The sequence below is a fragment of the Podarcis pityusensis genome (genome assembly GCF_964106645.2).
Source record: "Podarcis pityusensis genome assembly, chromosome: 14".
NCBI lineage: Eukaryota > Metazoa > Chordata > Lepidosauria > Squamata > Lacertidae > Podarcis > Podarcis pityusensis.
In genome coordinates, this window is record NC_138039.1 from 24,757,262 (window position 1) to 24,771,476 (window position 14,215).

The 14,215-nt window shown below is 44.8% G+C and overlaps 1 protein-coding gene across 2 annotated transcripts in view; it reads left to right on the forward strand.

Moving 5' to 3' along the window:
* Positions 1-2,942: 2,942 nt before the first annotated feature.
* The window catches only part of TNRC6A (trinucleotide repeat containing adaptor 6A), a 47,231-nt gene continuing 35,958 nt past the window's right edge, over positions 2,943-14,215 (forward strand). For both annotated transcript variants that reach the window (XM_080981664.1, XM_080981665.1), the window contains exons 1-2: positions 2,943-3,074; positions 4,992-5,039. In XM_080981664.1, the coding sequence (XP_080837790.1) occupies positions 3,070-3,074; positions 4,992-5,039 (53 nt within the window). In that variant the 5' untranslated portion in view covers positions 2,943-3,069. The remainder of the gene's footprint in view (positions 3,075-4,991; positions 5,040-14,215) is intronic.

Sequence of the window (14,215 nt, forward strand, 5' to 3'; positions counted from 1 at the left end):
TTCATTTTTTTGTTTTGCTTCAGCAGCTGTTTTGACCGCAGCTCAAAAAATAAATAGGTGCACAGCCTGACCCAGACTGACTCAACCAGAAGCATCGCTCAGAAGTAGTGGGATTGACTCCTGAGTTCACAGAACTCAACTAAGATTAGTTTAATCAAAGGACTGGCATGATATTCTGCTTCTTCTCTTTTCTGAGAGAGAGACTGACTCCAGGATCGAGGGCCAGGCTTCAATTCATTGCCCGTGCCTTCTTCAGATTTCTCTTCTTGGCCCCAGCCAAATATGGGCAGGATTTGGTGACGATGAATCACCCGCTGGACTCCAATTTGAACATTCTCTGAATGGATCAGGGGCAACACGAACCTCATGTTAAAATTACGCCCACTGTGTTGTGCATCAAGGACTCGTTGCCATACAACAAATTTAGACACAAATCAAATACGTTTCCAAAAACTATCGGTTTGCTCATGGTTTTTCCATTCTCCTCTCCTTAAGATGCTAGACAAAGGCCACAGGAAATTCACCCCATTCTCTTGATTTTCCCCTATTGAGGTTTTCTCGAAGCCTTAACTACAAATTGCAGACACAGGAAGATAAAGGAGGGGGGGCAATGCTTTGATTGTTATGCTTCAAGTGTTCTGTGAATCCTGCGAGTCTTTTGTATTTAAATGCTGCTTTTGTGCCTTGACTCAAAATAAATCAAGCTGGTGATGGCAGGAATTATGTGATCTCTCTGACTGTGGAGCATAAGAGCAAAGTTGTAACTGGAGATAGATAGGCTGAGGAATATACATTTGACTGGTGGCCTCATACTGTGGTTATTCCTTATTAGATTCTTTTATCCAGGCTGTTATTGAACTTATGCTTCACTGAAATCAATGAGCAAATATAGTAATGAATTAATTTAAGTCATATTGATTTCAAAGGGATCTAAGGTCAGATCCAGATCATGACCTGTTAACAGCTTGCAAAGGAACTCAAGGACAGCTCAGTTGTTGGGATGCCTCCAGGCTGTCACTAACTTGGAGGAGGGTTCAAAGTGCATACTGGAATTTTAGGTTTGTGCAATTAAAGGAGACTAAAGTGCTCTGTTGCCCTAGCAAAACAAATTTAAAAATGAACTTTTTGCAGTTTGGAAAGTGACAAGAAAAGTGTTGGATGAATTAATGATTAACAGGAAGCAAATCAGGACAAATGCTCATTGTCATATAAGTGTCCCATAAATGCTCAATAAAGACTGGTCATCATGTAACTTCTGCATTAGCTTTCTATAAGCAAATCAAGATGAAGGCTCAGTAAACAGGAAATCTGGAGGAGCCCTTGGTCTCAGATAAGGGAAACCCACTGCCAGCAGAAATCCCTCCTAGGCTATGAAGCTCACTGACAAACCTTGGGCAAAATAGTTTCTCTATTTCTCTCCCTGTCTCTCATAGCCCAACCTCATAACTTTCACAAGACAGCTGCAGGGCTAAAACACATTCTGAGACTGGCTGGAGCTGATGGGAGTTGTAGTCTAAAACATCTGGAGGACGACAAGGCTAATTACACTGAATGGTTGTAATTGCTCAGATCATAAATTGTATTTCTGAATAGCATGAAACACATCCACAAAGAAATTTGCTTTCCTAGAACTCCTTAAGTTGTTAGATGCAAAGCATCAGAGTGACATGAGGGAAATGCTGCTAAGATGCCATATCTCTGGCAGGCTTAGCAGAGAGTCAACTTAACATCCAGAGGTGCCATTTCCTATTCTCTTGGTGAAGGAGGAGGGAAAAGGGGAGTTGCTACCCTTGACCTAATCTTGACCAACAGGGAAGAACTGCCCAAAGGAGTGGAAGTAGCAGGAACCTCTAGGGAAAGTGACCTTGTCATCTTGGGATTTGTGATAGAAAGACATAGTCATGTGTACACCATGGAAGGCCAAGTTCACACAGCTCAAGCAACAGTTGGGGAGGATGCCATGGGTAGACATTAAAGAGGGAGGGAGGTTATAAAAAGTGAAATACTGAAGCTGCGGAGGGTGGGGTGAGACAGCTAAAAGAGCACAACTGTAGCATTAAAGGGACATGTATGGGAGATGGGAGGAAGGCCACATTACCAGGGAAGGGCCATTGCTCACGGGTAGAGCGCGTGCTTTGCATGCAGGTCTCCGGCATCGCCAGTTGGGAGAGATATTCCTTCCTGAAAACCTGGAGAGCCGCTGCACCCGGTCCGTTTAGGCCAGGGGTGGCCAACTTCCAAGACACTGCGATCTACTCAGAATTAAAAATTGCCAGTGATCTACCCCCTTTTTTCGGGTTTCAGGTCAAGGTTGTTAAGCTTTTTTTAGGAAGGAGGGAAGCCCCGCTTTTTGGAGGTGCAGGACTAAAATGTTAAGCTTTTGTTTAGGGGTGCCAAAGTTGTTGAGTTCTTTTGGGGGAGCCAGTGATCTACCACATACGTCCGGTGATCTACCCGTTGGACGTGCCTGGTGTGGGCAATATTGAGCGAGATGGACCCAAGCCTACCTCGCAGGGTCGCTGTGTGGATAAAATGGAGAGCGGGGAGGGGGAGCGCGTGCGCCACCTAGCGCTCCTTAGAGGAAAAGAGGCGGGCTATAATAAATGCAGCAACTGAGCTGATGAATAAGCCGCTTCCCTACATCCACGGAGGGGACTCTTTTGCCCCTTCTTCCACCACATTTTTTTCTAACGCTTCGTTCCACGGCGGATCCGCCGCGCCAATTCGACCTCCCCCCCTCCCTCTCCCGCCCGCTGCTAGGGCGCCATGTTGGCGGCGACGGGAGCCCCCCGGAAGTGCTTCCCGCCGGCGGGGGGAGGCGGGGCGTCCGCTTCCGGGGCGTGGCGGCAACGGGGCTGCTGGGGAGTCTCCTCCGTGAGGGAGGCTGGAAATGGCGGCGGCTGGGAGGGGGGAGAAGAAGAAGAGGCGGAGGCGGAGGCGGCCGACCCGGGTGGAGAAGCAGCAGCAGCAGCAGGAGGCAGCCGAGGCCACCCTGCCGGGGACCCCCAGGCCGGGGCGCCGGGAATAAGAGGCGGAGCAGGCGACACCCCCGCCGCCCCCCCAAAGCACATGCGGTGAGGAGGGGGCGCCGTGGTTTGGGTTGGGGGGGTGTCGTTTGCAGGACAAGGTGGAGCCGGGACAAAATTTTCCTCTCAGATGTATCTCCCCAGCACCTTAAAAAAAAAAGCCCCTCACTAAACATGGCGCGCGAGGGCCGGGCCGGGCCGCTCCCCCCCCCCAATTTTGCTGCTGCGCCAGCGCTCCGCCTTGCACGGAGCTGCCCGAGAGAGAGAGAAACGCGCGCGCCGCCGCCCCGTGCCCGCGCTTTGCGTGCGCCTTCGCCCCGGGGGAGGCTGCAAATCGGTGCATGGCGCCGGAGGGGAGGAGAGGGAAGAGAGAGTGGGGAAAAGAGAAAGAGAGAGTCTCCTCCTCTTCTGTTTACTTCAGCTGCAAATGCAAGAAAGCGTGAAAGGGGGCCCCTGCGAGGAAGCGGAAATTTCGCCCCCCCCCTCCCCGCGCCGGCCCGCAGCAGAGGATGGCGCGAGAGGAGGAGGAGTGCAGCGCAGGCAGCCGTCCACCCATCCTGCGCTCATTGCAGACAGGAGGCGGTGGGGGCCCTTATGCCAAATGAGAAATACTTGTAATGATGCTGGCATGCAGCCTGCTCGCCCCAGATTTGCCCAGATGGAAGGAAAGGATGCCTTCCCCACCCAAAAAAATAGCATCTAAGTAGAACTAAAGGGGTGCTTGGGCAGAGGAGGTGCTTTCAGTCAAGCTCCCTAGGGTGCATTCTTAGAGGAAGAGAAGGGGTGCCCCTGTTGTAATAAATAGCATAAAAGTCTGTGCCACCCTGTTGGACTGACAGTGGCTGTACCCTTAGGATGCCCTCTGTAGATCCCTGCAGGGTGAGCAGCGTTGAAGAGCCTCCATAGAGTAGAAGTTGCTGAGCTTTTACCTCTTTAGCTGCCAGCACCATTCACTTATGTTCTGAAACACCCCCCCCCCTTATTTTAATTGAATGAACACTGGTGAGGTATGAAAATGCCACCCCATCCATTTGTTGGGCACACATTTGTATACAGTAGCAGCTGCGTCTTTAGCAAAACAGCTGATACAAGTAAGTACGTCACCATGTTCTGTTGCAGGTAGAATCTAGCCGAACCGTTAATCCACCTCCTATAATTCCTTTGCTCTGAGCCCAGAGGGTGGGAAGTTACAGCATGTTTCCAACTCAGCCATAGATTCGAATCCCTTTTGGACATATTGAGAGCACTTAATGTTGTGGTTCCATGTTTGGTGCCTAGGCCTCAGTCCCACCTAGGGCAGAGTGTTGCAAGTATAGTATACCCTACATGCAGTGAATGTTCTTGTGGAGCACATCAAGCAATAGCAATTTCTGTTCCGAAGCTATATTATTAATAGAATTTCTGTTTGCTAATCTTACAAGCTGGTGCTGAGCTGTATAGTTCTAGCTGTTTTGGGACAGGGCTTTTCAATGCATTCCAGCTTTGTCTCTGGTGCTATCTGAGTCTATCCTGTTAGCTGCTTTTGCGGGCCTCACTTATCTTTCACCTGCACCTTCACATTAGTGCATCTGATTAAATGGGTCGTTGCCTACAACAGCAGTTTTAAATGTGTTGGTTTTGAAGGTGCCACAAGCTCTTTCCTTGGGTTTTCTTGCAAGCTGTTGACATGGCTGTCTTCCTGTTGGTGCCAGAAATACATGTTGTGCTCAGAACGGGACTGATGAGGGTTTTCAGCTGCTGAACTCTTGCTTCTCCTGCACCAACGTGTGTGTTCGTGTTCTCTGCTTTTCTCAACCAGCTAGTGCATATGTGTATTTTTATTCATTGCATATTCATTTCTCATTTAACTGCACAATAAAACAATCCTTTAAATCATTGGACAGACAAGTATGCCTGTATTTGTACCTCTGATTTGTTACTGCCTAGGCTTGTTTTCTTGATGGGGATATGTGTGTTCTTTTTCAGAGTGTTGGAAGCTAAAGCTACCAAAGAAGTCGAAAGAAAACTAAGCAGGTAAGTCAGAAATAAAAGAGAGAATGAACTGAAGGGTATGTAGGAATTGGGAGCTTAGACAATTGGCAGTTTGCATGATTTGTTTTAAAGAAATGTTGTGAAGCTTCCTTATAAAAAGTAATTGAGCAGAGGGGTCCTTTGTGAAGCGGCGTCCTCCACTCCTTTAAATATCTTGCCGAACGTATTTTCTTTTGCTACATTTCAACTGTTGCCAGAAGCAAGCAAGAGCAAAAAATGAATGCAGGGTTTGTTTGCTGTGTGTGTTTTTCATCCTTGCGTAGCCAAATGGATTTTTATTGGCTGGAAATCATCGCTGGCCTTGAACTCAACACAAGCCGCATCTTGTGAAATAAACATTTGTTCCTTTCTATGTGCTGTATTAAGGAGTGTGAGAAGTAGCTGCTTGCTAATAGCCAGGGAAATTTGAAACTTCCCATTACTACAGTAGTAATAGAAACTTTGGAATTAGCTTAAGAGTTTGGAGTGGGAATGGGGGGTAAATACCTGACCAAATTATTTTTCAGTACTTTTGTGCTCCTCCTTTATCTTTGCAAAGAGGTAGACCACTATTCCCATAGTGCAGCTAGGCAATTGAGAATAAGCAGTGCACTGCAAACCCAGGTCACTCAGATAGAAACTCTGCAAAGTACCTGCTCAATAGCTTTCTGTTTTCTTGCATTACGCATATATGTCAGATAGTATTCTTTTTGCACTTGTAAGGAACTGATCTTTTAGTGTGGCAGCACCTACACTTTGGAACTCCCTACCTATTGATATCAAGCAGGTGCCTTCACTGTACCCGTTTGGGCGCCTGCTTAAAGCATTTCTGCATATGTAAGCCTATCCAGTTATGTAGATCTTGATGTATTTTAGTTTTTTGTTTTTTTTTGCTTTTAATTATTTTGATATGTCTTTAATTGTTTTTACCTTTTTATTTAGGATTTAAATATTTATTGTATATTGCTTAGTAATTTTGTAAACTGCTTAAGTGGTATATGCATTTTGTTAAATAGAAACTAAAAGCACTTTTGATTAGGGATGCCTACCCAAATATGTTAAAAGTTGACCTGTGTTTTATTTAGTAATTTTAGCTTAACTACTGATTTTAATTACATTCTGATTTTTTTTAAAACAAATGCACCTATTAACTTTTTTTTAAAAAATGTATTGCATATTTCTCTTTTTTATACACTATTTACAGTTAAGCCATCTACAGATGGTTAAATAATGATGTCTAGCCCCACCCAGACCCCCCTCCCCTTGCTGCACTCTGTGTTTGATAACTTCCCTCCCCCTTAACTGGCCACAATGTGGTCTTAGCCAATAGACAGGAAGTTAATTATTTTAAATGTCTGTATACCTCATTTCAGCTCTAACAGCCTCCCGAGCATACACCCAAATGTTGAAAAATGAAAACTGTATCTTGTCAAGTTTTATACAGTTAAAAACAAGACATCCTGAAAAACCCTGACTGAGTTTGCAGAGCAGAAATCAAGGCTACTACATCTTGCCTTGGTTTTGGTTTTTTAATGTATAGTAATTGTGATAGTTCTGCACATCAGTAGAGGGTCAAGAAGAGTAGTTTATTGTTAATCTACTGAACACTGCCATTTAATTCTTAGAAACATAGGAAGCAGTCTTAGACCAAGTCAGGCCATTGGGCCCATCTAGTCTGGTATGGCTTACACCAGGCCAGCCCACCTTTCATACCAAGTGGGCCACAAATGTACTTCAACGTGGAACCCGTGGACCGCACACCGCCTTGTTGTGGGGCAGGGGTTGGTGAGTTCAAAAGCTGACCCCAGCTCTTGGTGCTGCCTTCCCAAAACCAGCTAAGTGAGACACCAGGTTTCCCAAGTTCACGAAAATAAAATAAATACTTCAACAATAAAGCCCATATACAATAACAGCATTAAAATGAACAAGAGCTATAATGAAAGCATTCAACCTTGCGTTGTCACAAGTGAGGAGTAAATAAGAAGAAATATATGTACTCCCTTTCAAGGGAGGTGTTTGTACTTCTGCTTTTGAAGAAAACCATGCTCCCAGTTGAAGCACTCATCTGCAAATGCTACCAAAAAGGGCCCTGTCTTCCCCACTCCCCAATTCCTTCTCGTCTCTATTCGCCTTGGAAGGAAGGGCCCCCTTTTCTGTCCTAGAAAAGAAAACAGTTGAGAACTCTCATTTATGCAAAGGACTTTGCTCACCCAATTCTTTTCTTTTTTAAAAATAATTTTTATTGAATGATTTTGCTCACACAATTCTTGGCGTGAAGCAGGTAGAGAAGCAAGTGTAAAAACCCTGAACTCTCCAAGGGTGCCTTTGTCATTGGGAACACAGCTGTAGTTTTCTTGGTCAAATCTGTTGCTGCAGGCGTGTTTAAAGTGAAACTGGCAGTGGAAGGATAGTGTGTTTCATTACAGGAGGATTTTTATAGGGTGGCATGGGACTCCTATCAAGCAAATGAATGGTCAGGGGCCTTACACTTCACTGGCAGAGGGTGGCTTAATTGCAGTATCATTTTTACCCCTCTAATCTGTGTGCGTGTGCAGCTAGGGTAAATTTGAAATAATGGTACTTCTTATACTGAAATCACCCAACCTGGCATCTCTGGTGCTAAATAAATAATTGCAACAGAGGAAATGCTGACTAGCATTAGAACTTAATGCCATCAAAGCATAACCTGCTGCTGCTACACCCCTGTTGGGGTTTAGAAGTGAAACTCAATAAAGGACATGAACTTTCTTTAAAGCAATCAGCACCTTGCTGCATAAAAACAATATAATGTTGCATTTGTGGTGAGGATGTTTAGAGTGCGTGACATAAGCTATCTGGCCAGAGCTTAGGAGCTCATGCAAGGCGGCTCTGTAACAAATTTTCAGAGTGTTCAGTAATGGTCTGAGTCTCCTTCCTGAGCCAATTGCTGCTGCCTACAGCACTGCTCATGCTGTGGAGTGATTCATCATAGACAGGCAGGAATCTTAATGAAACTCTGAGCAGAGTTTCTAAGCATGTGGTCAGATCTAGGGCTGGGCGATAGCTTGTTTTCAATATTGCAATATATCAGTTAAACATCTCGATATATCACAATATCTGAAATAAGGAAGGAACTGTGCAGAGGCGAACAGGACAATGACCTGGCAGCTGCTACTACTTAGGGGTCTAAAACGGATAAATGACAATATTATCAATCATCTCACACTCAGTTTCATGAGCAGGCAAGCCAAAATGCATCCCAACAGGACTTTTGGGTTTGGCTGCCAAATGGTCCTGTTCAGACAATCCAAAGTACTGCGATGAGTCATAGTGAATAGAAATAATCTGGGACTGCCACACTGCCAGCAGGCCTGCTAGGAGGCAGCAGCAGCAGTGGCATAAACAGCTTGCCATGATTGCGGTATGTGTCAGCAGTAGCAGTGACAACCTACAAGGCCTGGTGGTGGCGGCAAAATCAGTGGTGGCCTGCAAGCCCTCTTGGCAGTGCCAGGAGCTGGCGGCAGTAGCAGCCTGCGAGGCCTTGCAACAGCAGCACAAACAGTGGCACAATGTTTTGCTGGTGAGTTATCACAATGTTGAAAACCAGATATCGCCTAGCCCTTACACACATTGTGATTTGCAATATATTTCCAGCTCAAATATTATGAAACAATTATTAGGATGTGAATTTCAAAGCGGTTTGGATGATATATCGCCCAGCTCTAGTCAGATCTTGCCATTTGTTATGCCCTCTGAAGGCACACTAGCTTCAGAGAAAACTAATGATTTTCCTTCTTTAAGGATCTGAATGAACTCCCTTGGCAAAAGATGCTGTTAAGGTGGTGGCTCAACAATTGTGCTTGTGTACTCTGTTTGGGGCAAAAATACTGACTTGTTTGTTGAACCTTCAGGAAATTGTCCCCCCTCCCTTTAATTTAATAAATGTTTCTGCACCATTTAACTTGACATGGAAACCCCATTGGATATGCTTGTCTGACATAAACCCTCCACACTGTTTTCTTTCTTAAGATCATTTATACCCTACTTTTAACCCTTTTGAAATTGTAAATCACAGCAGGGATGTGGGCACACACAAATCCCAAACAGCTGTGAAACATAAAAAAAGAAGAAGAGCTGTTTTGACCTTGACTTGAGCGTGCAAAATGAAACAGACTTGTGGAACTTACTGCCCTGTGTGATCTGATGGTTTAGGAGCTGCTACTGAGAAGGCCTGATTTTACGGCTCAATCTTCCTCACTGTACAAGATGGCAGTACATATAATAGAATCTCTTCTAATGTCTGAAATGCCTGGGGTAGGTTTACAGGACAGTGGAAACTTGGCCTGCAGCAGTTAGTGCAGAGATCTGTTGGGATTGCAACCCACAGCTGATTTATTTTGGGTTGCATCCAAAGTAGCTCTGAGTAACACATTCCGTCAGTGCAAGAGTTTCAGTTTGTGCATTGGGATGTCACTCGCCCCTGCAGAATCTTTCCTGGGGTTCCCCAAAGTAGATTTGGAGAGGGTGCATGTGGGGAGAGAAGGAAAGTCCGTCTGGGCAAGTGTACACCCTTGCACTGACTGGACTGTTAGTTGTATACTGCCCCTTATTATTACATTTAGGTTCCAGCTCTCTTCCAGGGAGCTCAGAGTGAAGCACATCATTCTCCCCCTCCCCACAACATCCCTGTGATGTAGATTACGCTGAGCAATTGTGACTGACCCAAGGCCTCCCAGTGGCCTTCATGGCTGGGTGGGGATTTGTGCCTTTCTCTTCCAGGTCTTAGTCTGCTTATAGGACTGCTGCTCAAACAGTTTGTGTGCCATCCTTCTCATGAAATAATTTAAAATATTTATTGTTTATTTACAGTATTTATAGCCCCACACTTCGTAATAAAAACAGAGAAAAACAACATGCAGTAATTAAAAAATCATATAAACAGGACCAGTAAACAACCAGACAATTCTGTTATAAGGTCAACAAGCAAAATTGCAACAACATAAATTAATATTTCCAATTTATTGAAGTACAGGCCTCAAGGTCAGCCTGGCTGCCAGGTGGTGATGTGTAGGTGGATTTGGTGGCCTTCTTATCTCCCTAGCAGCCAGCACAGGCAGTGTTCCGGAACCTTCAAGGTCTTGGCCTAAGTGGATGCTATAAATGACTTCCAAGTATTTGGCGGTTCACCATTGGAAGTTGTGATGAGTCAGAAGGGGCTGTGCAAGCACTCCATTTAACCCCTTCCAGTGCTTGCATGCAGCTTGAGTCAAGAGCAGCACTGCCAACCTCCTCCTGCCATTATTATTATTATTATTATTATTATTCAGATGATGGCTTACCCCACCTTCCAACTGCTTGACCATAACTTTTGCAGAGTTTCTAGCTTCCCTTCTTCTGGGTACCTTGACTTCCAGTGCAAGTCATTTGGCCATAAGTCTCATATTCCGCTTCGCTTGCCCCCAAAGTAAGAGTGCTGTGATTGAGTTGACTGTGTATGGATAGTTTGCTCAGCTCCATTGCTGATTTGCGGGAGTCCTTGAGCCAGAGGTGATTAATGTTTGCTTAAAGGTTTTGTCGTCTTGACCTCAAAGCTTTGAACTAATCATTAGCTGCATTTCTAAGATGGGTATTCCATAAATGCACCAAGCAAAAGGCACATAATTTGGGTGAGGCCAGCTGTCTTAAGGCCTGGAATCTAGCACAGGCGGATGTCTGTTTCAGCTCTTTGATTTGCCCTTTTGTTCTTAAACCAAATGTAACTGATTCTTGGGAAGGTTGGCTTCTGCTTGACACTTTGATGTTTGTGAATGAAATTGCCTGTTGAGCCTTTGTAAACAGACTGCCTGGGTGCTTAAACATACAAAGGGTATTCGAAGGTAAAGTGCGAGCTCAGAGGTGTCCAGGGGGAAAGTTTGTACAACCTTTTTGCATCTTATGTGTAATAAACTTGTGAGATTTTGACCATATGCAGTCAAAGGCAAACTGATTGAAATTGTGCAAGTTAAAATCCGGGCAAGGCAGAGAGATGGAGATATGCCTGTAGTATATCTCACTTTCAGCAAAGCATTTGACAGACACTTTGTGATAGGCTTCTTGATAAGACAGTAAAATCACAGGCTGGGCTTTTGTTCCCTACCAAAAGCTACCCTCCCATCTTTGATTTTCTTCTGTGATTCATTCTCTAGAGGTGCAAAAGACATGCTATTTTAAATATTTAACAAAAGTTAAATACGGCTTGATTGTAAATAGAACCTCCAAGACAGGCATGTGCTTGTCCATCTCCATCCGTTTTTCAGGCAAGATCCCTAAGGGGAGAAGGGAAAGCATCCTCACACAGCTGCTCTGAACAGTGGATCTCGACAGAAAAGACTAACATTGCCTCTTGCTTAAACTCCATGGGCACAAAAGGTTCTCCTAAAGTAGGCATGTGCAAAGTCCATTTTGGGGGCCTAATTTGGCAGTATATGTCCTGGGGTAAAACCCTTAAAAAAGCTCAACAACTTTGGTTGGCCCTCACACATGTTCACTTCATCAAATCTGGTCCTCTCTGAAAAAAGTTTGGGCACCCCTGCTCTAAGAGGTGTATGACCAATATTTAAATGATCAATACAAGACAGTTAAAGACAGATATATTAAATATAAATAAAATATAATTAAAATCAACTGTTCAGCTAAAAACATTTAAACACATGTCTGGATACATGCCTGAACAAAAATATTTTTAGCAGTGTGGAAAAGAGTACACCAAAGGCACTTTTTCTGATGTCACAGTGTTTCCTGAGTATTGATACTGCCTAAGTATCAAGTGAGAGGCAGTGTGGTGTAGTTTGAATGCACGTCAAAGTAGATAAATAGGTACTGCTCTGGCGGGAAGGTAAATGGCATTTCTGTGAGCTGCTCTGGTTTGCCAGAAGCGGCTTAGTCATGCTGGCCACATGACCTGGAAACTGTACACCGGCTCCCTTGGCCAATAAAGCGAGTTGAGTGCCGCAACCCCAGAGTAGTCCGCGACTGGACCTAACAGTCAGGGGTCCCTTTACCTTTAGTATCAGGTGAGAGGTAGCGTGGTGTGGTGGTTAGAGTGCCGAACCAGGACCTAGGAGGCCAGGGTTCCAGTCCCCATTCAGCTATGACACTCAGGAATTAAAGTTTTATTATTGCTGTTCTGTTTTTGATCTTCTGCTCAGCGGACTGTGTGGTATAAAACCTAGAAAGTATTGAACCTTTTGTGGCAGTTACAGTTGGTAGCATATTGTGCAGTTTTCAAAATCCCCAGATCTCTTTCAGGTCTATCCTGAGTGTATGCATGCTCCTAGTTTATCTGAAGTTGGTAGAAGAAAAGATTGCTTTCTTAGTTTGTCTTGCATAGTACTGTGATAGACAGCACCTAATTACTTCCATATGAAGATTTATCAGCTGCAGCGCAAAAGGTGTGAATAGTGTGTGTGCATTCAGTTGTCTGGGCTTCTTTGAACTCTGGGTGTGAGCTGATCTCTGGGTGTGGTCTTGTGCAGGCAAACCTCATTATCTGTGGATTAAATCGCCTCCCTATCTGCTTATGCATGCTGCTTTATAACACCAATAGCCCCCTGGGTCCCCACAATTTGGAGTGTCAAGTCTCAAGAGGACTTGAATTGTAATGCAAGCATGATTTGCATACACACACACACACACACACATATATATATATATCACATTGTGATTGCTTGGATCTATTGACTACTTGGGTAAATGCTACACATCTGTAAAAGGTTTTCAGTGGAGCATATTATGAGGGGGACAAACATGCTTGCTTTTGGTCTAATTTACTGTCCCTGTAATTGCCTTAAATTGAGACTTTGGGGTTGGTTGGTTGCAACAAGATGCGATAATTGAGGACATGTGGCACTTAAGTGGGTCAAAACGAGGCCAATAAAACTAGGAGTAGAATTCCATTACAGCTGGAAGGGCTTCATAAAGCAACAATTGTCAAGCTGTTTGCTTAGACCCGTTGAGTCAGGCTAGCGCCATCTTGCGGAGTCTGCTGTGCCTTTTTGTTGATGCAGGGAGCAGACTGACTTGGCAGCAACTTGAATCCCCTCACAGTCCCCACCTTGCCCTACCGGGACCAAGCTATACCTAGCATGCAATCATGTGACACCTTGCCCAATTCTAGCTAATTAGTGAAAAGCAGCCTCTGGAGGCTTGCAGTCTTCTGTGGAGCACAGAGTGGGTGAAAAGGCTGCTTAACCCGTCTGGCTGCTCTCTACTTTAAATAACTCCTTCCCCAGCTATGTTCATGGAAGTAAGGGACTTAGCTCACTTAAGGGGAGAAAAGCAGTTGAAAGGATTAAGCAGCCAGCCCCCCCCCCCCCCCGCCAATGCCATGTGATTGCAGCTGCCTTTTGTCAATTAATGCAGGTGGAGTGTCCTGAGGGTGGGTCTGTTTCCTACTCAGTGATTCACCTTTGTCTTCTTCAGCACAGTCCCATGTGGAAGGAATTGGTTTGGAAGAGAGCCTCCCATGGCAATTCAGAAAGTGATTTCCTGGCCTTGCCTGTTGTTGTTTGGCTTAATGACCCTCTCTACTTCAACACAATTTTCATATTTCCCCCTTACTTTTAAGGCAGTTATTGTTACAGCGTCATCTACTTATCTTACTGTTTTAAAATCTGTCCCATTCCTTTTTCTTGATGTGTTATGGCTTTTTCAGTTGCGAGCCTCTCTGAGTGGTACAAAATTTGGTACTGATTTAGTTATTTAATTAATTTGAACAGCAGGAGCTGTAAATACATAGACAAAGTTGTTTTGTGGTTTTGGCAATGTGATGCCTTTAGCTGGGCGAGCGGGTGTCTGCCTTCTCTTCCACACCCAACCGTGTATGCTTCTTGTGAGGGCAGAACTCAAAATATTTCACCATCCTGCAGGCCTCTCTTACCTTCGCTACCTTTTCCCCAAACCCCACGGCCTCTTTTTTGTTGTTGCTAAGTTTGGGAGAAGTGGAGGGTTTGCTGTTTGTGCAGCTTAGTTGCCAGCACTTCCTTGGGCTACCCTTCCTTGGTTTGGGAGCCTGTGAGGCACTCCAGACCTTCCTTGCCTCTGAAAACCCCTTCCTTTTCTGTAGGCAGCAGTTCCTCCTTTCCCTTGTTTCTAGTTTTGCCTTGGAGTAAGTGTAACAAATCAAATATTGGAGCATAGCACTTACCAGATTAAAAAAATAT